At 37.6% G+C, this 26,709-nt stretch overlaps 1 protein-coding gene across 2 annotated transcripts in view; it reads left to right on the forward strand.

The window, feature by feature from the left end:
- Window positions 1-26,709, forward strand: part of LOC136123105 (bifunctional heparan sulfate N-deacetylase/N-sulfotransferase 3) — a 137,249-nt gene that overhangs the window by 44,503 nt on the left and 66,037 nt on the right. For both annotated transcript variants that reach the window (XM_065877181.1, XM_065877182.1), the window contains exons 3-4: window positions 5,973-6,127; window positions 23,686-23,871. In XM_065877181.1, coding sequence (XP_065733253.1) covers window positions 5,973-6,127; window positions 23,686-23,871 — 341 coding nt within the window. The remainder of the gene's footprint in view (window positions 1-5,972; window positions 6,128-23,685; window positions 23,872-26,709) is intronic.

Below are 26,709 nucleotides of genomic sequence, written 5' to 3' on the forward strand. Positions count from 1 at the left end.
CCAAGATACCTTCTTTTTTCCATAAACATGTCAAGTTGGTACCAAGTATTGAAAAGACCATCCTTTTCTCACTGTTTCATGGTATCATCATTGTCACAAATTAGATGACCATATATATGTGGACTCTGTTTCTGTACTCTCCTGTCCATTGGTTCCATTTGTGTCATCATACTGTCTTATTTACTGTAACTTTATAATTAATTTTAATATCTGCTATTGTAAGTCCTCTAAGTTTGTTCATCTTCTTCAAGATTGCCTTGGCAATTCTTGGTCCTTTGCATTTTTATGTAAATTTTAAAATCAGCTTACCAATATCTACAAAGAACCTCAAATTTTTATTTAAATTTTTTAAAATTTTATTTAAATTTAAAACCTTAAATTTTTATTTAAATTACATTAAATCTATTAATTAGTTTGGGGAGAATTGCTATCCTAAATATTGAGTCTTCCTATTCTTGAACACATTTAGGTCCTCGTTAACTACACTTGATACAACTTTATTGTTTTTCTATTAATTCCTTGATGGGGTTTTTGATGCAGTAGTAAATGGTGTCTTTTTTTAAAGTTTTCCATTTCTCTTTTGATACTATAATAATAATAATATAATTGATTTTGTGTACTGATCTTGTATTTAGCAACCTTGCTACATTCACTTATTAATTTTATAGTTTATAGATTCTTTTGGATTTTCTACCTATTCAGTCATATAATTTTTGAATAGTAAAAATTTTATTTCTTCCTTTCTAAGCTTTATGAATTCTTTTTCTTTTCCTTGCCTATTGCACTAGCTTGGATCTCCCATAAACATTAAAGATGGTGATAGTAACACTCATATCTTGTTCCTGACCTCAGGGGAAATCCTTCAGTAGTTTTCTTCCTGTTCTTGAGGGGAATTCTTTCAATGGACAGTTTTATAGAAAGTCTTTATTAGCTTAAGAAAGCTCCCTTCTATTCCTAGATTTCTAATGTTTTATTATGAATGGATGTTGAATGTACTTTATTTTTAAATTATCTGTTGCCTTTCTTCCCTCACTAAAATGAACACTCTACAAAGACTTTACTGCTGTAACACCAGCAAGTAGGACAGTGCCTATTGAAAAAAAAATGAATTAATGAATAAATGATTGAATGAAAATAAAGTTACCTTTATTTTAACTATTAGTATTTATATGGAACAAGGTCAGAGAATAAAATTTGACCATGTTGTGTTATGAAAGAAAATCACTCTAAATATTAAGAATAATTAAAACTTTTTCCCAAACATAATAGAAATATAATAAAGCACTCCTGGCAACTCAGTTTTTTGCCCAGTGATGAATGCTAAAGAATGACTGTAGCCACTGGCTCTCGTTCATTCTTGTTTCTGAAAGATTTGACCTCTTTCCTTACTTGGGTACTTCCCACAGCTCACAGTAGGTATATCCTCTCTCTAAGCCAGGAACAGTAGAACACAGGAGGAATCTAAGGAAAAGGCTTGAACGAGTTTTGTTGTCTGTATAAGACCTGCAAGCTTCCACAAAAACTTAGCTAGACTTGTCTAAAACCAGTAAAATCAGTTTTCAATGGGAACAGATATAAAATTTAATACTCTGAATCCTTCAAAAATTAAATATTGTAAAGTTTAATTGAATTACACAGCCTTCCTTTCTAAATGAGTAACTCCTTTTTCTATTAAAATTTCTATTTTATTCAGTCTTTAAGGGAAGGAGAAAAACAGCACTGTCATACTAGTAAGACTTCATTTCAGGAGAGCGTTTCATCTTGTTTGATGTACTTTACTTTTTTAAAAATTTGTGCATTTTGTGAGAAATAGAGAGATGAAAGAATAAAAATTATAGTTCCCTTTTAGTGAGCAGCGCCATATTCTAGGTACTTAGCTAAGCACTTCTCATGTACCTTTTCATTGAATCCTAGGAGTTAAAGAATGTGTTACCTTGTTTTCTAGGTAATAACATAGAAACTTAGAGGGGCCCAAGGTCATATAGCTACTTAAGTGTCAAAAAATACTCTTAACTTAAGGTCAGTCAGAGCCCAAGTCTTATGTATTAGAAAAAAAAAATGGGTTTTTATCATTTAATTGGCAATCCTTGATTAAGGAAGCTGAATGGCAAAAGGTTCCTTCCCCTTATCTATAGGTTCTTTAGGTTTGTATATTTTCCCAAATCACTGAGAACCAATAGTATTTGTAAATTCTATCACAGAATTAATTAACAATGTGAAGAGCAATGTTACATGAATTAGTAAATGCTAATCTTATTTCTAAATTCCACATTTGGTCAGTGAATGATGGTTAAGGGTCCTGAATTTAGAGTTGTGTAATCTGGGTTGGATTTCAGGTTCTGAATTCAGGTTCTATCCCAGTATTCCCAGTGACTTGTGACAAATTACTTTGCCTCTCCAAATATCAATTTCCTTATCTATAAAATGGCGTTAGCAGTAGCCCCTAGCGCATAGGGTTGTAGTGAGAATTAAATGAGACTATACTTGAAAAACACTTAAGACAGTCTCAATCAAAAATGGTTTTTAATATAATATCAGAGTAGGAAATACTACAGATAAAATACTGAAGAGACATGTTATTTAAATAGATATATAATAAAATAATAATTTGCATTAACTGTAAAATTTCAGTGTAGTTTTGTAACAACTTAAGAAATGACACTTAAAATTGAGGAATTTGACTTCTAGTTCTTCTCTCTCCAGTTCTGGCAAAAGTGTGTAAAGTGGAGGAATAAAGGAGTAGCGAGAGGCCAGCACAATCCAACCACGAATAACTATGTTTCAACTTTTTTATCATGATGTTTAAAGTGTTAGGCAACAGACACTTGTTCTCAATATAATTAATTCTGACATAAAACATCCCCAAAGTAGGATTAAAGGAAATCAGATAAGAGAGAGTTATAAAGAAAAAAGGAAAGGCATACAGTTATGCCTACTATGATTTTATATGTCTGTCAGAGGGCAGACATTGTTTGTCTGACTCTTGCATGATTAAAATGTATGAATATTTTAATAGCAGATTTCACCATGATATTCAGGAAAGGACACCAAATACCTGAGCAATCTTTCCAAAGAATTCTGAAATCTGTTGTGCTGTCCTCATAAATAAACTTTGGGTAAAGGCCAACTAGAAAAATGAATAAAGAGATAAGAAGAAGGATGCAGGGAAAGATAGGAGTTATAGGAGACGGGAAATAGAGATTAAAGGTAGTAGGAAGGATGACTTTTCATAAACTAGGAAATCTCAGCTCACTTTTCCCAGGGGAGGTGGAAATCAGAAATGAACTGATTACTGGGAAACCCCAAGAGACATCTGCCTATTTTCAGTATGGGAAAGTAAAACTGCAACAAGTAACTGACTGTAATCTTAACTAATATGGTGTCCTGAGGACATACAAAATGTTAAACAAGAGGAGAGTATGTAAGAAGAGATGTTAAATTGCAGGGAAACCAAATGTAAAAACAAAACAACAACAACAACAACAACAAAAAAACCCCAGCATGTATTTAAGTATCACCAGTAGCACATAGCTAATATTTCTTTACCAGGGCCGCCTTATTTATCACCTGAAAGGTAGCAGGTAGCAGGACGCAAGACTTCGCCATGATTGGGGTCATCAGATATTCTAAGCCCCTACCTCCATTTTCCTATTCCTTTGCATTCCTCTCTAGATGGCTTCCCAGAGCTGTAAGATAATCACTCAGAAGCCCCAAGAATGCTCGATGTGGGTGACTCGTTTATCAGGCCAGTCAGTTAATATAATGGCTTGATCAGTTCTTACATTGTTTTTTTTGTTTGTTTGTTTTTTTTTTTTTTTGCGGTACGCGGGCCTCTCACTGTCACTGTTGTGGCCTCTCCTATTGCGAAGCACAGGCTCCGGACGCTCAGGATCAGCGGCCACGGCTCACGGGCCCAGCCGCTCTGCGGCATGTGGGATCTTCCCGGACCGGGGCACGAACCCGTGTCCCCTGCATCGGCAGGCGGACTCTCAACCGCTGCGCCACCAGGGAAGCCCAGTTCTTACATTCTTAAATACAGTGTCCCCTCTGCCACATAACACTCATGTCAGTGCCCCCCGCTCCATACAGTATTATAGTGGAAAAAAAAAAAAAACCTCACAGAGACATGTAGAAGAACAGGAGCAAGAAATACAGGAGGGAAAGACATGGGCATTTTAGGTTACCCAGTATGTGCCAGGACTGTATAGACACTTCCTCCCAAATAGAATAAAATAGGTATTGCTATCCGTATGTTTTGCCTACATGAATACCAATATTAAAGGGGTTACGTGACTTGCCCACAATCACACAACTCAAATGTGTTGGAAACTACAAATAAACTAAAAATTTCTGACTCAAAAGGCTATACTTGTTCAACTATACTGTGGTAACATGAGTGTATGATGAAGAGGAAAAAATAAGGGAAATAAAACAGATTCAAGTTAAAGATGCCCTTTACAGAGAGAGAAGTTCCTTCATATCAGCAGAGTATTGCTACTTAAGTATATGAAAGTGAAATTGAAGACGTTCCTTGTTGAAAGATTGTTTCATTCCACTCAGTCTATGTCACTGATTCTGTTCTTCCTGCATACAGTGGAGCAACCTTACAGCCTCAGGCTACACCTTTATCTTTGGTCTCCTTCACTGCACAGTAAATCATAGGATCTAATTCTTTTCCTATCAATAGGCTCTGCCTTCCTTCTCTTGGAAAATTAAAGGAAAGAAGAGTGGTAACAAGCACCGGCTCAGTTGGCTGAGCCGGGGCAGCAGTCGATCCTCCATCTTTAGCCCCTAGCGCCCTATCAGAACCGGTCACATCAGAACTGTTATTGAAAATATGAGAGGAGGTTTTTTTCTCCACAAAGAAGGGACATCATTTGAAGAAACCCCTGTTCTAGGACCTTACTGGATCCAGTGTTGTGGCTGAAATTAAAGTGTGGCTGCGTAATTTTGTGATGATTAATATCATTTTATGATATGCCAGGACAGGCACCTTACACTGCTGTCATTTCATGCTTTATTAAAGAAACGCTGCCTGGGGAAATACAAAAAGAGGCTCCTACCCCCTCACATAAGTTAGAGAACTGTGTAATTTCTCACACTCAGCTAAACAGCAGGTGGTGGAAAATGGAGGAATTAAAACAAGCTCAAATACGAAAAATCAGAGGAACAACAACAAAGCTGACTCTCAAGGAAACAGAGGTCTCTTGATGGAAAGTTTGCTTCCAAGAACTTGAGAGAAAGGGCAGACATGAGGAATATAAGTAGCACCAAGGAGCGGGGTGGTATTGGATTGTTTTACAGTGACTTCACCACTTCTCACCTTCTTTCTGTCACTGTCTTTGCTTTCTCTTTCCTTCAGTTTTCTCTCATTTTCTCAATAATAATTCCTACATTTCCCTTTTTTCTCCTTTTATGCCTTAGTTTTCACTAAATATGTACTGAGTACCTTCTTCTCAGACTTAAGGAGTAACCCAAATAAATTATGGAATTATTTTGGTGCAATTGTTGTGTCACAACTCATGTCTAATGATCAACCATTAGAGCTCTGCCGCACATTTCCTCACTCGTATTCCCTTGACTACATTCCCGACTTATCCCCCATTCTCTCCAAACTGCAAATTATATAAATATCCTAAACGTTAGAAGTTCTAAAGTTCTTTGGAATGGTTGTGTACTTCCATCTCGCAGTGATTTTATATCCATGTCTCATGTTTTAAAACTTTAAAAAGAGTTGTATCACAGTCTCTGGTTTTTCCCCAAGTAACAGATTTTCCTTTGTTACATTTCATGTTCCAAGTCTTATATGTATCTGAGATACTATAAATGGTACCTTCTAAATATATATATACGATTACATAATTAGATGCACGGACGGATGGGTGGATGGACAGATAGATATACAGATAAACAGGCAATCAGTATAACTAAAATTAATTGAATAATCTTTCTCCTCTCCCCCCCCACCCAAGGAACTGAAGAGGAAGATGAAGGGGATGACCGTCTTTTGAGGTCTGTGGATGAGTTCTGGTGGTTTCCACATATGTGGAGCCACATGCAGCCCCACCTCTTCCATAATGAGTCATCTTTGGTGGAGCAGATGATTCTTAACAAAAAATTTGCCTTAGTAAGTAACTCACTTTGAACACTACATTGAACTAATGTGCACTGACTACAGAAATGACCAGCTTTTTATACTGAGAATGTCTTAGAGGTTTTTGGCATATTGGCACTTTTTAAGCAGGCTTTTCTATGTGATCATTAGAACAATTTGGTAGTGCATCCTTTCAGTATGTGACTTTTGACTTTGTATTGGGTGCTCATCACTATGCTTAATGCTTTGAGGGGTCTACTTTAAAAGGAACTTCGCAAGACACTCACAGGACTCAGTTGCATGACATTATGGTCAGAGCTCATAAAAGATGGTTCCCATCCAGAAGGAGCTTCCTGCTGCACTGCAAAAGAAAAATATACACATAAAACAAGTCTCCACATAGAAGGCAAACTTATGGTTACCAAAGGGGATGGGGGAGGGATAAAGTAGGAGTTTGGGATTAGCAGATACAAACTACTATATATAAAATAAACAACAAGGTTTTACTCTATAACACAGGGAACTATATTCAATATCCTGTAATTAACCATAACAGAAAAGAATATGAAAAAGAATATGAGTATATATATGTATAATTGAATCACTTTGCTGTACACCAGAAACTAACACAACATTGTAAATCAACTATAGTTCAATCTTTTAAAAAAGTCTCCATAAAATGAGATATTCCAGGACCTAGTACCAAACCGTGTAGACATAAAACCTACAGTTCAGAGAAGTTAAGTGTCACTGGGAGTGCCCAGGGAAATGTTGTGCAAATAGGAGTTCAGGTACACTCTGAAATAAGAATAAGATTTAAGCATCAGGGAGAATTTGTAGTTAAATGAAGCTGAGGGAAAACACCAGCTAGGAGACCATATTGTGGGTATGAGGTAATGAAGAGTCGATCCAGAAAGGCAACAGAATTGGGAAGAAAACTATTTCAGAGACATCACATACCTGTAATATGGGATGGAACATTCACTTGACTGAGCAGGATACACTGTTTTATACTATAGGGATTCTGATTCTGGACAGGGGAATTTACAGTAAAAGCTCTAATACATACAGTACATTGTAAAATGTGCTTGTGATGAACGGAGACAGTATACAGTGATTAACAAGCCAATAAGGCTTATGTTTGGGGTGGGGAGGATGTTTTATCTTTGTTTCTATGAATTATTCTAATGGGCACACAAACATGTGGAGGGAGTCCAGACAAGTACTTGTTTATTTACCCAGCATTCTCCCTCCCTGGGCAGGGAGTACTTTGGGGGCAGGAACTATATTCTGTCTATCACAGTTCCTAGCTCATAAACGTACTCCGTGAGTATGCGTAGTATAAATGATCAAGGCAGCAGAAATTACCACTCAAAAAGCAAGTGAAGTGTAATATATCTTTATTTATTACAGCATTTCTCTTATTTGCAAACCCCAAAACTTAACATTACAATGTTCACAGATTATGTTGTTAATAAATCTAAAACCATCAAATCATGTTTCTAGGTAAATTCTACTAAATGTAGACTAAACCTAGGGTGCAAAATAATTAAAATACACTACACTGGTTAATTTCGATATGAGTTGGAAAATTCTAAAATATAACCACTCCACTGACAGACGGAAAATGTTTTTCTAGAGATTCGAAGTCCTTACCCCAAAACTAGAAATGACTGATTTGAAGTATAATCTGCTCAATTTTGAGATTTCCTACACATATACGCCTTTCCTAACGTTATAGTTCCTAAACCCTGAAGATATACTAATTCCATACATACCTGCCCTTAACATATTTATACTCTAAAATGGCATAGAGAGATTGTGGCTGTACTCTGTGGAAACAAGAGCACGTGTTACATCTCCCTTGGCTGGCCACCCAGCCATGTTAACTATTAGTTTTTTTGGCTAATCAGAATTTAAGAAAGTACTGATGCCCACTTGCCCACTTATCATGGAATGTATTCTACATAAACTTCTAAAGCCCCAAGATGTTTTAGTTGAAACACATGATACCTTACTCAAATTTGTACAAGAAAAGGTTAGAATTTATAAAATATATTGCTTTTCCCATGAGGATATAGAAGACCAAATACTTACGGGTAGTATCAGGAGCTCATACTTACCTTTTAACTTCAGTCTATTCCCCAAAATAGACAGCTTCAAGTATACCTTTGCCAGGCATTGATATTTTGTCAAGAAAGCAAGAATAGTGTCCTACATGCTAATATTATGTATATATTTTGACAGTGTTTGCAAACTCCTGTGAGATGGAGAGCCAGTATTTTTTCACCAAAAGTATAAACAGGAATAGTAAACAGCATGTAAAAGTGGGTAAACATTGCCACAGTTTGTAATACAGAGCACTAAAAATCCCCTCAATGCAGCAAACATTAATTCTATGATCTTCAGAAGTCTAAAAGACTGCCAATATTAGCAACATTAATCAGCAAGAGAGGATGTGGAGAAGAAAATTACTTTGTAGTTTATTTTTAAATCTGTGGAGAAAGGGAGGAATTTGTAAAAGAAGAAAATACATAAAGTAAAAGAACATACCAATAAAAGATAAACTAAGAAGTGAGGAGGAATATTTTTAGGTTTGTTGTTATTGTTGTCTAGGTAGCCTTCAAAGAAACAGTTTATCAAGGCAGATTTGATGAAAGACATGACATTCACTGTTATATTCTCCTGAAAATAGAACGTTATCTAAAATAATGGTATTCTATTATGACTTGGATGAAGGAATCAATGCATGCCAATATTATGGTTATACCTAACAAACGTAAATACTTGAAAGTACATACAGTAAGAACCGATGCACAAGAGTTATACATTTTCTGGAATTCTCAACTACAGCGCATCATGAATTGAAAGAATAATTCAAAATTGAAATTTAGTCATTCTTAACCTCAAGTGCCAAGCAGAGGATATTTCTTTTTTTTTTTTTTTTTTTTGAGGTATGCAGGCCTCCCACTGTTGTGGCCTCTCCCGTTGCGGAGCACAGGCTCCGGACGCGCAGGCTCAGCTGCCATGGCCCACGGGCCCAGCCGCTCCGCGGCATGTGGGTTTTTCCCGGACCGGGGCACGAACCCGCGTCCCCTGCACTGGCAGGCAGACTCTCAACCACTGCGCCACCAGGGGAGCCCCAGAGGATATTTCTTAAAAATGTCATTCCTAGCTTCAGGTTGACAACCCAAATTATGGTCCTTGAGGCAGTAGAGAACATTCATAAAAATTTAATCAAATACAGAACTGGTCTGCTTTTTTGTCAGGAGAGGACACACATGAAAAGAGGTTGAATCCAGGGTCAGTCCCTCCCCAGCCATAACAACGTGAAAGAGAACAGAAGCATTTGGGAACAGTGATTAGTACATAACACACATTCAGTAGATAACAGCTGTTGTTTTTATTATCATTCTATTCAGTATCATAAAACTGCCATCTTCAGTTTTTACCTAGGTTCCTGAGGTGTTTAGAGTGACAGGTAAAAGGGACAAAAATCCTCAAGTTTAAAAGCTTATTTTGTATTGGAAAGACATTTGGTTCATGTGAATTCTACACATTTTCTAATGCGTGTTAACTCTTTTACTTCCCACTAAGGCATTAGGGTTACAAAGCTGCTTTGCTGCTAAATTTAAAGATGTAATAAGAAAAGTTCAAGTGTTTTATTTTCTTTTTTTATATATTCTGTATTATTTCCTTTAATTCTTACAGCAACCCTGAATTGTAAGTATATTTATTCTCACACTATAGAGAAGAAAACTGAAAAGTCAGAGAAATACAGTGACACACTCATGATGATAAAGCTCACTAGTCGTAGAATTTAAAACCAGACATCCTGGGGACTTCCCTGGAGGTCCAGTGGTTAAGACTCCATGCTTCCACTGCAGGGGGTGCGGGTTCCATCCCTAGTCGGGGGAATTAAGATCCTACAGGGCACGTGGCGCAGCCGAAACAAACAGAAAACCCGAGAAATCCTGGTTTTCTAAAATTGCATAAATTGTGATCTCCAAGTTTCCTCACTAGACTCCCAAACCAGTTCACACATGTAAGTCTAGATTTCTCTTTTGCCTGGTAATTCAAGGGGGTATCTGGTAATTCTGCTAACATAAGAGGAATTGAGCGCTAGAGGTGGAACTAATAGGGCAACTTTTCCCTTAGGTTCCCAAAGGTTCCCTACAGTAGGCAGAGGTTCTACAATGTTGGGAAGGGAGACAAACAACTGAATCTGAGGAACTTCCCACATGACTATCATTTATCATGTATGGATATAGAGTCTACTCTTATTCAAAGAAACTATTTTGGAGGAATTCTGCCTCAACTCTCGTCTCACTAGATCTAAGAACCAGCAGTATTGTGCTGATATTGCATTTCTAAATTGGGTCACGTTCTGCTTTTTTCCACCAGCTCGGAAGCTCTAAATTTAAAGATGAGCATGCGTGTTTCCCAATGAAGGAACTGAAAGACATACAAAGAAGCAACTGGGTGTTCACACAAGACTAAAGGCCACGGATAAAATGTAATATTCACATGAGTGATTGAGTTAGAGGACACTTAAATGCTTTTCCAGCTCAGAGAATCTGAGACTCTGATGTAAGACTCTTTGGTTGGGCCTTCTCTATCACCATCTACAGCCAAACACCTGCTATTTTCATTGAGTTTTAGCAAACACATCTGACCTATTAATCCTTTTGCACAATGTGGACACTTCTGTCTCACAAGGGAATTTAATGTCTGTTTTAATTTACTTTGAAAGCTCTGTCTAATTGCTTACTGTGGAAGGTCAAACAAATCCTTTAAGCAAACTTGCATTTGATGATTACAGCCATCAGGAAATTCAGCTTTAGAGGTTGATTAGAAAAATATTTTTAGTTATCAAATATGGGCTAATTCACTAATTAAAATGAAATTTCAACGGGATTTTTTTTGAAAGGTACCATTTTTGAGGCAAAGATTGTAATGTTAATTATTGACCTACAACACAGTAGAAATATCTATTATACAGTTTTTAAAATTCCATTGGAAAAATAAAGTAACTTATTGCATTTAAACCTCAAAAAATATCATCAGTATATATACTCTCAGTTGGAGAACTGGATTTACATTTTAGGGAATTATGGTAGTTTAATTTTTAGAGATAAAATAATCAGTAGAAATTTTATCATAGAACTCATTGCCAATATCAGTGATGCTTAGCACTGTTTACAGACAATACCATTAAAATTGGTAGTAGTGAAGCAATGTTCCCGATCCTGAAAACATAAAATCTTGCCCAGGATTGTACTTTTTGATTGTATTATCATTATTCTTTCAAACAGTGTCCTTTTCCCCCCTCTTTTCCAAGTTCAGCAGAACCCACTAATTTACATTAGCTGAAATGTCTAGTATCAGTTATGCAACTCTTTAGGTGAGTGAGCACATTAACTTTTCTAAAATGGAAATAAAGATTATAGTATCAAATATAATTTAAAATATACTGAAAGACTTGCTGGCTTAAGGAACATATAATAATCCTTTGATTAGTTTGCTTGCCAGCTAGAGAATGAATGAATGTTATGATTTTTACTTCAGAGAAGCACTTTATAAAAAAAGGGACATTAGATTTTCATTTTATTGACACTGAAAACAAAGTATAATTCTAATGGTCCTAATAGAAATAGAGCTCAACTCAGGATGCACAAAGTCTAGTCTGAGCTGCTAGACCACTTCTGGACTAAAGCAAACTGCACAGTTAAGAAAGACACTAGCCATTGTTCAGAGCAGGATGGCCAATACGGTGAAGTATATAATTTACTTCACAAAAAGAATACCTGAAGGAACTTGGAGAGGGCAAGAAATAGAAGAGAACACTAAGGGATACATTATCAGGGTTAATATTAAACTGAAAAGTACTGGTGTGTCGATGCCAGTTATTACAATATTGAAAAGCGTCAATACCCCCAGTACCACCTCAGAACCTCCCGGCGCATGTCGCAAACCTCCCAACTGAAGGGACCTGGCTCGTGGTCTCCAACATCCAGCTCCAGCTCTACAGCTGGCAACAGGTCTTGACTGATCAGTGGATGGCATGCTGGCTGGTAAATATTTTGAATGTTACCCCTGAAGATGATTAATCAATCAATGAAAGTAAAATCCTCACAACTGCTAACTGTGTGTCTGCTTTGGCTTTTTCGTATCTTCCACTCCCAGTTCCCGATCATTCAGTAGTTTCTGTGAATTCTTCCTTTTGTACCATATCCTACTCCATTTCAAAACTTTCCATCCCCACTCCACTTCCAAATTTTTTATCCCACATCTGGATCATTGCAGCAGCATGCAAACTAGTCTCCCCAATTCCGCATTCTTTTCCTTTAGTTTATGCTCAGATCAGGGAAAACCGTGAAACTTGAAATCCTGTTATCCTGTTTTCCCTACATGAAACAGAACCTTGCATTTCAGTGAGAAAGAGTCTTGACTCTCCAGAGGAAATGTAGGAAGAGAACTCCAGATATCTACCAGACATTGTGCTTAGTGCTTTCCACGCATCTATCCTCAATTAATCCTCACAACCACCTGTGAGCCTAGTTATTCCCATATTTAAAATGCAAAAAGTGAGGCTCAGAGAGCTTATGTAATTTTCTTAAAATCACCTTGCCAGTGAAAGCTGGAGAAAGGATTTGATCCCAGGTCTGTCAAGTTCCAAAGCCCCCATAACCAACGTGGTTTGGGTGATTGAAAGTTGCCATGCCACTGATACTGCTATTGATTGCTGTTACAAAAACCTCACAACCAGAATATTACTTCCTGAAGAGTTATATTTTTTAAACAAATTCAGAACATTAAAATCTGGCTTTTACAATGTTTTTCTTTTCAGTCGCTGTTTATATGATTCATGTCATTTCTTGTGTTTGTGCAACCATCACACAAATATGGTGCAACGTCACTGTCCTGACGGCTATTATAAATACCAGAGGGTATGTAATAGTTATAACAAGCAAAGATCAATATCAACTTCTCTATTCTGTCAGTGATATTACTTCAGTTAAAATTAATACCATGCAGACTTAAAGACTCCTAGTCTAATCAACCTTTTATATATTTTCAGAAAGATTAAATGTGTTTGCAAATACTTTGGGAATTTGAGCCTGTGTCCGAATTGTTTATAGGTTTATTACCTCTCAAGGACCCCAAAGGTCCATGTTAAACGCATGGCTTCAAAATCTGAGAAAGCTGGATTAGACTAAACCCTTCAATTCCTCCACTATGTCTCTAGATAATTTCATTTTCAGTTATTTTGCTACAGCATAAAAAAATAAAGCTTCATAGATTCATTTTTTTACATTTCTACAAACTCCTTCATGTGTTTACTTGAAGAAATTTTAGCAATTCAAAAAAATCAACCTGGCCTGTGCAAAGTACAAGTGTTTACATAATTCTTTTGAGTATTCTTAAAAAAGCACACCCTTTAGAGATGTGTTTAGTTATGAGACACTCAACAAAGATATGAGGATAATTCAAAAATTTGAAGGGAACTCTAAGAGAGGAAAACAGCATGCTCTGTTAAATGAAACTAACTTGAAATAAACTACATAATTATTAGCGAGGACTAGAAGAAAATCTGTCACTCTCCCCGAAATAATTCTTTCTGCGAGGTTACAAGTTAAAATGAAGGTTAAAGCTGAGTATACATACCTTTTGTAAACCTTTTTCTGTATTGGTACTGAATTATTAGCTTAACTTTCGTTTCTGGAACTTCTTTTTTTTTCTTCCAGTTTTATTGAGATATAATTGATACACAGCACTGTATAAGTCTAAGGTGTACAGCATAATGATGACTTACATACATCATGAAATGATTACCACAGCGAGCTAACATCCATCATCTCATATAGATGCAAAATTAAAGAAATAGAAAAAATATGTTTTTCCTTGGGATGAGAACTCCTAGGATTTACTGTCTCAACAACTTTCATTATATATTTATCATGTTGTGTATTATATACCTAGTACTTCCTTTAGCTTGTAACTGGAAGTTTGTACCTTTTAACTACTTTCCTGCCCATCCCCTACATCTGGTAACTACAAATCTGATCTCTTTTTCTATGAGTTTGTTTGTTTTTGAAATATAACTGACCTACAACACCATTTTAGTTCCTGTTACACAACATAGTAATTTGATGTTTTTACACGTGTTTCTGGAATTTCTTAATGCATTTGGCTTACTAAATTTCATTAAAGTTCTTCAAATAATTCAGCTATTAACTTGGGGTAGTACTTGAAGGGGAAGATGTAGTGTCAAGAAAGGGCTTTTGCTGATGTCATTGTTATGGCCTTATCAAATTTATGGTTCACCAAGGATTTTTTTTTTTTTTTGCGGTACGCGGGCCTCTCACTGCTTTGGCCTCTCCCGTTGCGGAGCACAGGCTCCGGACGCACAGGCTCAGCGGCCATGGCTCACGGGCCCAGCTGCTCCGCGGCATGTGGGATCTTCCCGGACCGGGGCACGAACCTGTGTCCCCTGCATCGGCAGGCGGACTCTCAACCACTGCGCCACCAGGGGAGCCCTCACCAAGGATTTTTAAATTCTTTTTCAAATTTTTTCCCATTCAGGTTGTTCCATAATATTGAGCAGAGTTCCCTGTGCTATACAGTAGGTCCCTGTTAGTCATCCAGTTTAAATACAGCAGTGTGTACATGTCAATCCCAAACTCCCTAACCATCCCTTCTCCCCCTCCACCCCCACCCCATAACCATAAGTTTGGGGACCTAGAGATTGTCATACTGAGTGAAGTAAGTCAGACAAAGTGAAATATTGTATGATATCGCTTATATGAGGAGTCTATTAAAAAATGATATTTTGGAGATTAATCCTTTGTTGTTTCATTTGCAAAAAAAAAATGATACAAATGAACTTGTCTACGAAGGGGAAAGGACTCACCAAGGATATTTATAGCTCCTACTTTATACATAATATCAATTACTTTTTCCTGAAGAAATGTATACTGTTTGGTAAAACTTTTTTTAGATAAGGCTGATAATGAGAGTGTATCTTCTTTTTATTTATTTAGTTAGTTAGTTAGTTTTGGCTGTGTTGGGTCTTCATTGCTGCGCACGGGCTTTCTCTAGCTGCAGCAAGAGAGGGCTACTCTTCATTGTGGTGCGAGGGGCTTATCATTGTGGTGGCTTCTCTTATTGCAGAGCACAGGCTCTAGGCACACGGGCTTCAGTAGCTGTGGCACGTGGGCTCAGTAGTTGTGGCTTGCGGGCTCTAGAGCGCAGGCTCAGTAGTTGTGGCGCACGGGCTTAGTTGCTCCCCGGCATGTGGGATCTTCCTGGAGCAGGGCTCGAACCCGTGTCCCCTGCATTGGCAGGCAGATTCTTAACCACTGTGCCACCAGGGAAGTCCCATGGGTCTTCTTTTAAGGGATGTCTTCTCTTAAATAAGAATCCTGAGTTTTGGCAGGGGCTGGAAGTGATGGTAGAAGGATTCTTAGTTTACCTCTGTTCCCGTGTTTTACTTGTTGTTTCAATAACAGAATAATATTAATAAGATGAAAGGAAATTAAATTGCACTTGACCTATAATGTTGCTTATATCTTTCATTCTCTACATCTCAGTAAGATAATTTGTTTTATTACTGCTACTTGGAACATAAAGAAATTGAGGTTTGGTGAAGTTGTATAACCTGCCCAAGGTTCTACGACTAATGAAGGGCATCACTGAGACTGAGCCCAGGACTTCTAAATTTGTGCTTCCTCCACGATACTAAACTGTTCCCTATCCCCAAGATTCCCTGATAGACATTGATCATTTATTGTCATGGGTCTGACTTTGTTTTACATTTTTTAAAACTTTCATTGAAGTATAGTTGATTTAAAATGTGTTAATTTCTGCTGTACAGCAAAGTGATTCAGTTATACACATATATATTCTTTTTCATATTCTTTTCCATTATGGTTTATCACAGGATATTGAATATAGTTCCCTGTGCTATACAATGGGACCTTGTTGTTTATCCATCCTATGTATAATAGTCCGCATCTGCTAATCCCAAACTCCCAATCCATCCCTCCCTCCCGGAATCTCTTTGAATATGGGAAAAATAAGATTCTTTTCTCACTATATAGTTAATCAAACACTACAGACTCTTCTCCAGATCTGATTGACTTCAGAGTGACAAGATCATACTCCTGTTTTATGAGTTACTGTAATGACATTCTGTTTCACAAGATCTCATTATTAACACCTATATCCAAAGACTTCTGTACCTTTTGTTACTGTAGCCATGTTTTTTTAAAATCCAAACTGTGAGACAAAGAATATCACCTTCCTGGGGCTTCTGGACTCATAGGAATATCACTAACTAGGGAAGCTTGCCTCAGCCTTGACGTTCAGTGTTTTTATTGGAGTTTCATTTCATAGACATGATAACTGACTGACTGCATGATTGAACTCAATCTCCAACTCTCCTCCCCTGCCTAGAGGTCAAGCTGATATAAACTAGCTCAAAGCCCCAACTCTCTAATTGAATGGTTGGTCTTTCTGGCATGGCCAAACTCTGAACTGAGTCATTTTGTTAACAGAAACTCAGATCTTTGGTCTCAGGGACCCACCATGAATAACAAGACATTCTTATAACTTAGAAAATTCAAAGGATTTAGGGCTTACCTCCCAGCAACCAGAGATGACGAAGACCAGCCAGCTTTTTAATTATACAACAGCTGCCAACAGAGGATGATTTTAAACTCTTAAACCAAATCTATTAAAAACAACATGATCATCACTGCAGATTTTTCACATACCAGCTGGCAAACAGAATTTATATTATGAATTAAAGAGCACCCTGTTTAAAAAAAAAAAAAAAAAAAACTAGAAAGAAATCTAGGGGCCAGTTCTATAAATATTAACCAAATTTATGTAAATATGCCTATCACATTTTACAGCATTATCACTTACTTAAATATGTAGGAAGAAAAGTACACATGTTACTTTAAGATTGGATCATGGATTAAAAATAGTGCATTTATATTTAGCATCCAAATATGACTGCTTCTAAAAGCACAAAGATTATGTCAAAGAAACACAGGATTTTAAATCTGAATCTTAGTGACTACTTGTACAGCCCCTTTATTTCACAGTTGAAAAAAATGAAAAATCAGATTCTTATACTAAGGTAATTATTTCTTTCAGGATCTTTCATTTCATACCATGCCAGAAGTACTTCCATTTATCACAGGAACATATTCTAATATTTACACTCTTAGCATTCAGTACCAAACCTAATTCCCTAACCTAAAGATAAATCCTGACTTGCCTGGTTTTGTCCTAGATGAAGAAGGAAGTAAGACTCCTTCAAATAGTAACTTTAGGTACATTGGGTCACCATCACTGCCATTTCTTACTTCTCCCGAGTCACAGCAATTGCTATAGGACTCCTTTAAGTGCCAGAGGCCCCACAGTTTCTCATAAAATTCATGTGTGGCTCATTAGTATTACCTTAGAAAAACAGTCTTTAGAAGATTTAAAATGCTTCTCAAATTCAAGGGAATAGTTTCATAAATTTGTTTTCTTGGGCTTCCCTGGTGGCGCAGTGGTTGAGAGTCCGCTTGCCGATGCAGGGGACACGGGTTCGTGCCCCGGTCCGGGAAGATCCCACATGCCGCAGAGCGGCTGGGCCCGTGAGCCATGGCCGCTGAGCTTGCACGTCCAGAGCCTGTGCTCCGCAACGGGAGAGGCCATAACAGTGAGAGGTCCGCGTACCGCAAAAAAAAAAAAAAAAAAAAAAAAATTGTTTTCTTCACATACTGTGTGTGTATGTGTTATGTACATGCATATGTGTATGTGTATGCCTGTGTCTTTTAGTGAAAAGGTTCTAATTCCACTCTCCAAACAAACTCCTATTATCTGGAAAAATGTATTATTTTCTACGTGAAATAATACCTCAAACAGCCACAGCTTTTAAGAAAGGCACTTTAAAAATCTATTTTTAAAAAGCAATTTTTTCTAGAAACAACTCCAAAATATACCACCAATATAAACATTGGGAAACTTTATTGCAAGCCCATTTTTAATTGTAAATGTTAATTCTCAATACTATGAGATAGTTAACCAAAGCATGAACTTCTACATACTGAGGAAATGGGACATTCTAACCCAAATGTACTATAGGAAAGCATTTAGAAGTATTTTGAAATTATGTGGTAATGAAGTTTTAGATTTTTTCTACTGTAGAGTATAGAATGTCTGTTTGACTTCCTATCACTGTGCATTTTTTAAATTACATTAGTTTGTATTCTTGCTAATCTGAGAAATATGGAAATAGGCAACAAATCTTCAGGTCATTAGTGTAAATTTAAAATGTTCTCTTTAGAAAGATTGAAATAGAGAAAAATATTAAAGTAAAGTATCATTTTGATAATTAGCAAGAATTTAAATAAAGAAATATTATCAAGGAGAGTAAAAAACAATGATTTCTTCAGGAATGAAGTTACTGTGTTTCTCAAATACCTAAATGCCAATTTTTTTTTTTAAGTTTTGGGGAAGTTTTTCTAAGAAATTTTGAATATCATTATTGAATATCAAATATCACTCTTTGCTTGATAAAATTGTGTTATCTTCACATTCTCCATGTGGAAACATCTGAATACACAATTTAGGAAAATCTTGCAATTTTTACTTCTATACAGTATAATTTAAATATAAATTCATAATAATAAGTGTCTGTTTTTCACTTGAATCATTTTTAACTACAGTCTCAAAAAGTGTTTTCAAGTATTACTTATCTAGATGTTAAATTTCTCTGTGAGTTACCATATGTCCATTCTGCAGACGAACTGACAGTTTGAGATAATTGAGAAAGTGAACATCAGAATGAGAGGAAGGTAGTCAGAATCAGTTCACACAATTGTTCACTAATATTTGTTGACTGCTTATTGTTGGCAAGGCACTGGCCATATAGCAGTGAATAAGACAGAACCCAGAACTCACAGAGTTTATTGTTTAATGAGGAAGAGAGACATTAAAAAACAATTATATGAAGCAATATTCACTTACAAACTGTGCTGTGTACCATGAAAAACAAATGAATGCTGCTAAAAGAAGTCTTAATGTGGACTTCATTTACACTGAGACTTGTCAGTGGAGGCTTCTCTGAAGGTATCACAGAATAAAGTACCTAAAAGAGGTGCCAAATTTATCTAAGTGAAGAATTGGAGTAGGGAAATTCCAGTCTGGGTAAACCACATATGGGAAGATGCTGAGGTAGGAAATCGCTTGGTGAGTTTTGGGAAAAGATTAATGTAACTAAAATACAATGAAAGGTGGAGGGTAGTGCAAAATGAGGCAAGAGAGAGAAGCACGGTCATACCATGCAAGGCTCATGACCACCCTAAGAATTTTGTATTTTATCTTAAGTGCAAGGGGAAACCATGGAAGGATTTTGAGTAGAAAGTCACACGGTCATATTCGGGTCTTTTAAGTATTACTCTGCCTGCTATGTAGAGAATGGATTGGAAGCAGGCAAGAGAGGAAATGGGTAGAATGGTTAGGAGCCTATGCTTGAAGGCCATGGGATAAAATGGTAGATTGGATTAGGGTGATGGTGATGATGATGATAGAACTGGAGAAAAGTGGATGGATTTAAGATTTATACTAGAGGTATACTGATAGGACATGATAATGAACTAGATTGAGGAGAGAATGAGGAAACAGGTGTCAAGAATAGCCTCTATCTTTTTGATATGGCAACTAGTTGGTTGATAATACGTCATTTAATGGCATGGAGGAACCCTGGGGAGAGAGCATTTCTGGTAGAGCTGAGAGGTGGAGATGAAAAGTTCAATTGTGAAAATAATTAATCCCACTTGTGTTCTAAGTATTTAACATACATTTTATAGTAAAGAGCCATATTCCCTAGTCTTTTTGGTCCACTTGCTTTTTTAGGGAAGTTTTTACATAGGTTACAGAGTTCCTAGATCTAAGATGCTAGTTTCAATCAAGGATTCATAAAAAGAATAAGGAGAATTAACTTTTTAAGCTAAAATGTCTACTCTTTTAAACTTTTTGCCCCCAATTCCAAAATAATAATGTACTTAATTTCAAATTTAAAAATCTGGAAGAGAATAATCCGTCAAAAATTTAGCATTACAGGGCTTCCCTGGTGGCGCAGTGGTTAAGAATCCGCCTGCCAATGCAGGGGACACAGGTTCAATACCTGGTCCAGGAAGATCCCACATGCCGCGGAGCAACTAAGCCTGTGTGCCACAACTACTGAGCCTGCGCTCTAGAGCCCGCGAGCCACAGCTACTGAGCCCACATGCCACAACTACTGAAGCCCACGCACCTAGAGCCTGTGCTCCACAACAAGAGAAGCTGCCGCAATGAGAAGCCCGCACGCCACAACGAAGAGTAGCCCCCACTCACCGCAGCTAGAGAAAGCCCACGCACAGCAACAAAGACCCAATGCAGCCAAAACTAAATGAATAAATTTTAAAATAATTTTAAAATTTTAAAAAAAGAAGTTAGCATTGGGACTAAATCTTCTGAAACATAATAGTCTGCATCCCAGAACATACAGACCTGCAATATTAGTCCCAACTTTTCTACCCAGTAAGATTTCAGGTGTTCTCCCTGGTATTGAATGAAAATTTGGGGGCCGATTTATGTTGCCTTCACCTCATTTAAAAGAGACCACCTACTAGCTAATGTTCAGTGATTCACAAGCTGGAGGCACATGATTGCGGGTATTTAGATCAGGAGGAAAGCAGGCCCAAGAAGGGATAGTGGGATAGAAGTCACAGAAGCCTCACAAGGGAGAATCCCCAAATCTACCCTTTTCTTTTACTGAAAAAAAGGGTGGCCCAGTATTTTCATAATTTCCACATTAGAGTTGAGCTAAGTAGGACGATAGCTTATTTTAAAATGGAGGCAGGGGGCTTCCCTGGTGGCGCAGTGGTTGAGAGTCCGCCTGCCGATGCAGGGGACACGGGTTTGTGCCCCGGTCCGGGAAGATCCCACATGCCGCGTAGCGGCTGGGCCCGTGAGCCATGGCCGCTGAGCCTGCGCGTCCAGAGCCTGTGCTCCGCAACGGGAGAGGCCACAACAGTGAGAGGCCCGCGTACGGCAAAAAAAAAAAAAAAAAAAAAAAAATGGAGGCAGGCCAGTAATGACGACAATAATAAACAACATTCATTGAATGTGTATCATGTTTCAGGAACTGCACTAAATGCTTTCCGTGTATTACATTATTTAATTTCCTCTTAACCTCTTATGAGGCTTAGGGGTCATAAATCATTCTCCAAAGGCCACACAGGTTGTAAATGCAAGAGTGAAACGGCCAGTCGTGTTTGACTCCAGGAGGGAAGTTTTCCGCCACTGTACCACAATGCACCAGCACGCAAATAAAAGATGAGACTGAAAAACCTCAGTATTTCTTTAGTGTCAAAAGCTAAAAAGAAAAACACAAATTGTGTATATGATGGTTTGCAAATATTTGGGAATATTCCAAAATAAGGGAAATGTCTCTGCTGTGCTGGACCGTCCTTTTCTTACATAGTGTTCTGAAGAGATAGCTGACCACTTACAGGTATTTAAAACTACCTTGAGCTTTCTGTCAGCATAATTTCTCACAAATTTGGAGGTATTTGAATTTTATAATATAGTTCCTGTCATTGTGAATTTCATTCTTGCTTCTTCCTATACCCTTTTAAAAACTGATAACCCATAATTCTTCACAATTTTTCTTCAAATTTCTGTGATTGAAATTCATTTTCTTTCAACTGTTCCATTATCACTGCACCCCTATTCTTAAACCACTTTAGATGAATACTTCACTGACCTTTTCTAACACAAAGTATGTGCTGGTAAGTAATTTTTAGCTGAAAAAAATTGCCTTAGTTTTTAAAAACAGGGGGGAAAGAAAGCAATGAGATATTTCAATTCACTTTGTAGTGAAATTCTAAATGATAACAATAATTGCCTAGTTATGGTAATTTCTAACAAAGATGAAAATAAAATGAAGAACATGAAACTTCCCTCTCACCCTTGAGGAACACAAGCATAATCTACTCCACCTATTCTCTTCCTCATAGCAACAGTGTGGCATCTCCCCTTTCCAGCATCCTCAACTACAACTGTCTGAGATGAGTTTTGAATGATGAACAGTTTACAAGATAAGAGGAAAGGGGCATTCCAGTTGGGTGGACAATATGTACAGTGTACAGCAAAGACATGAAAGAAATCATCAGAAACTGGGGTGGGGAGGATGAATGCTGACAGGAGATCGGCTATGTTAGGTTGGTTGTGAGCCTTTTATGCCGTATTGAAGGAGTCTGACAGATACTTAGGTAATGACAAATGATTGGCAACCCTTGTTCCTTCTGCGTTCAAGTGCTCATACACTTCCTTCACCTCCTGTTATTCAGGTTGAAAAACAAAGCTAGCCATGCCTTTTCCACTTCTCCCATATGCATATTTCTACAATTCAGTGCGTTTAGCAGCTTCATACTATGGTTCTTTGTATGTGAAATTGCACTTTGGCATGAAGACAAGCGATGACCAAGTCAGAGGAAGTCTATTTGGGTAGAACTTTTGAAGAATACACAGCAGTTGAAAAATACAGATAGAAAAGTAAAATATTATTCAGGAGAAAAAATACATGTCTACTACTGACACCATGAGTGTTCTTTTAATAAAAGACATCTCATCTTTTATGCTAAAGAGACTTTATCAGGGATAATGGACCATCTCCAATGAAGAAGAATAATCACAATTACACAAAGCTTTCCCAAGTCCCCTCCAAAACAGTCTAGTTGTCACGTAGATTTATTTTCAGAATTTCCAGACTTGGTCAGGACCAAGTGAACAGAGGAAGCAGTGAGAGAGAGACAGGGAGAGTAATTTTGAAATGACTTTTTAAAACTGGACTCATTTTATATACTAAAGCTGGATTTCAAATCAACTAAATTTCCAGATTGTTTGGCTCATTCAGTACCTTCTCCTTTCACTATAACCAGGGCTTTGGCTTCAAAGAAAATTGTTCTATAAAATTTTACCACATTTTCTAATCAAAAGTGTGTGCTTCTAAACGAGGCAGGGAACGTTGTCTATTACCGGACCCTCTTGCTGAGGGAACAACAGAAACGTGGCAAACTTGGTAGAAACTGGGCTATAGACAAAATAAAATCCTGTTAGCAAGTCTAGTGAACGCAGAATGTGTTCTGCCCCTTAAGAAATGCTGGTTTTATTTTGTGGGGAGTGCTGAGTGTTGTCTGTCGCGAGTGTTTGTCGTTTAACTTACTGAGATCGTGAAGATAGGTGAGTCACAGGTGACTGTGACAGGAGGCACTGAATGCAGGCTCTTTCACATTATTCATTAAAAGCGCTAGTCCTGTCCCATCACCTCTTAAACACACATGTATCATCATCAAAACTGGTGGAGTGGCTATCAGGCCTCATGAAGTCTGGAAGTCTTAATGTTTATCACTTTAAATTTTGCCATACAATTAAGTAATGATGGAGTGGAACAAACGTATTTATAGTACATTTGAAAATCCTGGGATAAAAATAGGATCCAGATAAATCTTCCCACATGCTAACTAACATTTGCTTGGCCTTAGGAGCATGGCATTCCTACTGACATGGGCTACGCGGTGGCCCCTCACCATTCGGGCGTCTACCCTGTACACGTTCAGCTGTACGAGGCCTGGAAGAAGGTTTGGAATATTAGAATCACCAGCACTGAAGAATACCCACACCTGAAACCAGCTAGACACCGGAAGGGCTTCATCCACAAAAACATCATGGTGAGCTTCCTCTGGTATGCGTAGGGTGGACCTCATTCTGCCAGACTTAATTCCTCATTTGAAGAAAGAACAAAAGAGAAGAACTAAATATTAAAAGCGTAACAGAAGGAAAAGGTCCACGCAGCAGGAAACATATTTTTCATACCCAAGCAAAGGACGTTTTCATCAAAGTCACTTCTTTTCAATTCTTCAAATAAAACTTTAAAATGTTTCTTACTGACACTGTTGCTATTAAGCAGGCACTGACATTAAAATACTAAGGAAACATTACATCTAACTTGCAGATAATTTACAGAAGCCATCATTGCTTCAAAAAGTTATTTAGCATGTAAAACTGACACCATCTCTCTATATATAAAAACCATGTCACTCTTGCCAGGCTGTGTCCGCTTTATCATATCAGACTAAAAAAAAACTATTTACAACAAAAAGCCACATGTCCTGCATAATCATTAACAGATCGTAATATAGAGTACAAATGAGAGATGATATTAATGAAGTCATTTCTATCCATTGTCGAATTCTCTCCAAAGCTTCTCTATTTTGTTTTGTGTTTTTACACTGGTGACAAATGTATACGGTCAAGATATATTATTACCTAATACTTTGTGAGACCTCTCAAAGTAAGTAATTAAATCCTAATTTTTTCCGAAATCAGAAAATCTAAAGAGCACTGGTGAAGTTAGGAGTAGGCCTCCTGATTTAGACACACACTGGGAAGGAACACCACGCAGAACACTATGTGGTCAGGTACCATAACACTGTCAAACTGTGTTTGAGCAGATGTCTACCTTCTAGAATTAGGTGTAACTGACTTCTTTTCAGACAGTTTTCCTATGTTGGCAAAAATTACAGATTGGATAATGACATTTGTATTACTACAGATAGGATAATGAACTTGGATCAACTTCCACCTTAACTTTTCCCTCAATAAAAACTGTTGTAAATGCTATATGGGGACATAATGGCCACATTTTATCCCACCTCCATTCCTCCTTACTGAAAATGAACTCACTGTGCCTCCAGCTGCCAGTCTTTTGACTTGGCTTCTATTATAATTTAAAAGTATGCCAGTACTCTCCTGTCATGTTTAAATCATATGCAGTCTTAGAATAATAAACTTAAGTCTCCAAGGACTTTATTCAATGGTGTTCTCTTTTGTTTCTGTTCCTCTCTGTAGTACCAGAAAACTTGCTTGGATATGTCCCATGACATATGTTCATCTTTGTTTCTCCTGAAAACATATTTTACCTGTATTATAAATGCATGAATCTGGCAGGTATTAGAGGCTCTAACAGATTTCCTGTTTTGAGGGAACTGTCCCTGAGGTTCCACTTATGCAGCAATCCGTGGAAACTCTGTTTGCTTTGTGGACCCTTGTATGAGAATTTCCTAGTGGGAAATGTTCCAAGTTGATGTGTAGTTAGAGAGGACAGGGCTTGAAGTCATACTAATAGAGTTGTAAGTGGAGACCAGAATAGCCAATATGCCCTCCTAGGGAGAGACTGCAAAGAAAAAAGAGCAGGGAACTGAGGAACAAACATTCCTTAGATCACACCCATACCCTGTTGTATGAGTGAGGGAAACTGGGTTTTGATGATCTACTCACAAATCAGACTTACAAGGCCTTAAATGAAACTTATTATCTTCCCTTCAAACTAGCTATTGGTCCTGCTGTCTCTAATTCAGTTCTGCAATTTGAACATCACACTGACCCCCCATTTCCAATCAGTCTCTACATTCCGTCAATAATTCCTTCATAATATTTTTAAATTTCACTTCCTTTCCCACAGCCTAATTCACTACCTTGACTTTCATTTGTAAACCATGGTGCTGGTTTCTACTTCGTTTATTTACAGCTTCTATCCACCACTCACTTCAGTCCATACCATGGAAAGTGCCAACCTTTTAACCCTAAAATGCTGCCTCATCTTGCCTTCCTAACCTGATTCTTTCCAGTTGTTTCCATACGCCTTAACTTGCTCTTCAGGGACCTGAAAACAATTTAAACTGTCTACCTTTCCATCTCTTGTTGTCCCGTAGCTAACACAGACTCACTCCAGACAAAAAGGTCTGCAGCAATATCACTGTGTCTATGCCTTTGTCATTCTTTCCACCTTGAAAGACCACTTTCTGATCACTCTCTACCTATTCCTATTCCCTTTATTCCTCAGTATCAAGTTCCATATCTTATATAATTTAATGTAAAGCACCTTGGTATATATATAGCAGCTCAATACCTAGGTCAGGCCTACACTGATCTTATTCTCCTCTGAATTCCTATAACACATCCTCTTGCATAACTCCATTAGGAACATAAAAGCTAGATTCAAGCCTTATGTACAGGATATTGGCTTTAGGTCCACTGGCCGAGATTCCTATGACTATGGCTTTCATAACCATCTCCTAGTTATTGTCAGGAGCTATAAGGTTTCCAGGGGCTCATCAACATCTCAAAGTTTGAATTTGATAGCATTACACTCCCAGAAACAGTTCTAGAGAGCAGTTCACAGCAGAATGCCTAAAACCTCTCTTATTCCTTCTCTAACACAAGAGAGCCATTTCAAGGAACATGTTCAGTGTCCTGTGGCATTGGATTTAGGGAGCAAGGCAATGCGATATGACCCTCTTACACTCTGATGATCTCCTCAGCCTCCTTTGGTGGTCCACTGACCATCCTAGGGCTCATGGTGACTCTCATCCTCTCAGCAAGTGTGATCCTCCCCAGAGTTGCAGGGTAAAGCCTGACACTTCCTCTTCCCTCTGTTCAAACTCAAATAATTTGAGAAATAAATGAAATTCAAATTTCTTTTCACTTCTCTCTCCCTTTTGCATAGA

Source organism: Phocoena phocoena, chromosome 5 (genome assembly GCF_963924675.1).
Source record: "Phocoena phocoena chromosome 5, mPhoPho1.1, whole genome shotgun sequence".
NCBI classification, from domain to species: Eukaryota; Metazoa; Chordata; class Mammalia; order Artiodactyla; family Phocoenidae; genus Phocoena; species Phocoena phocoena.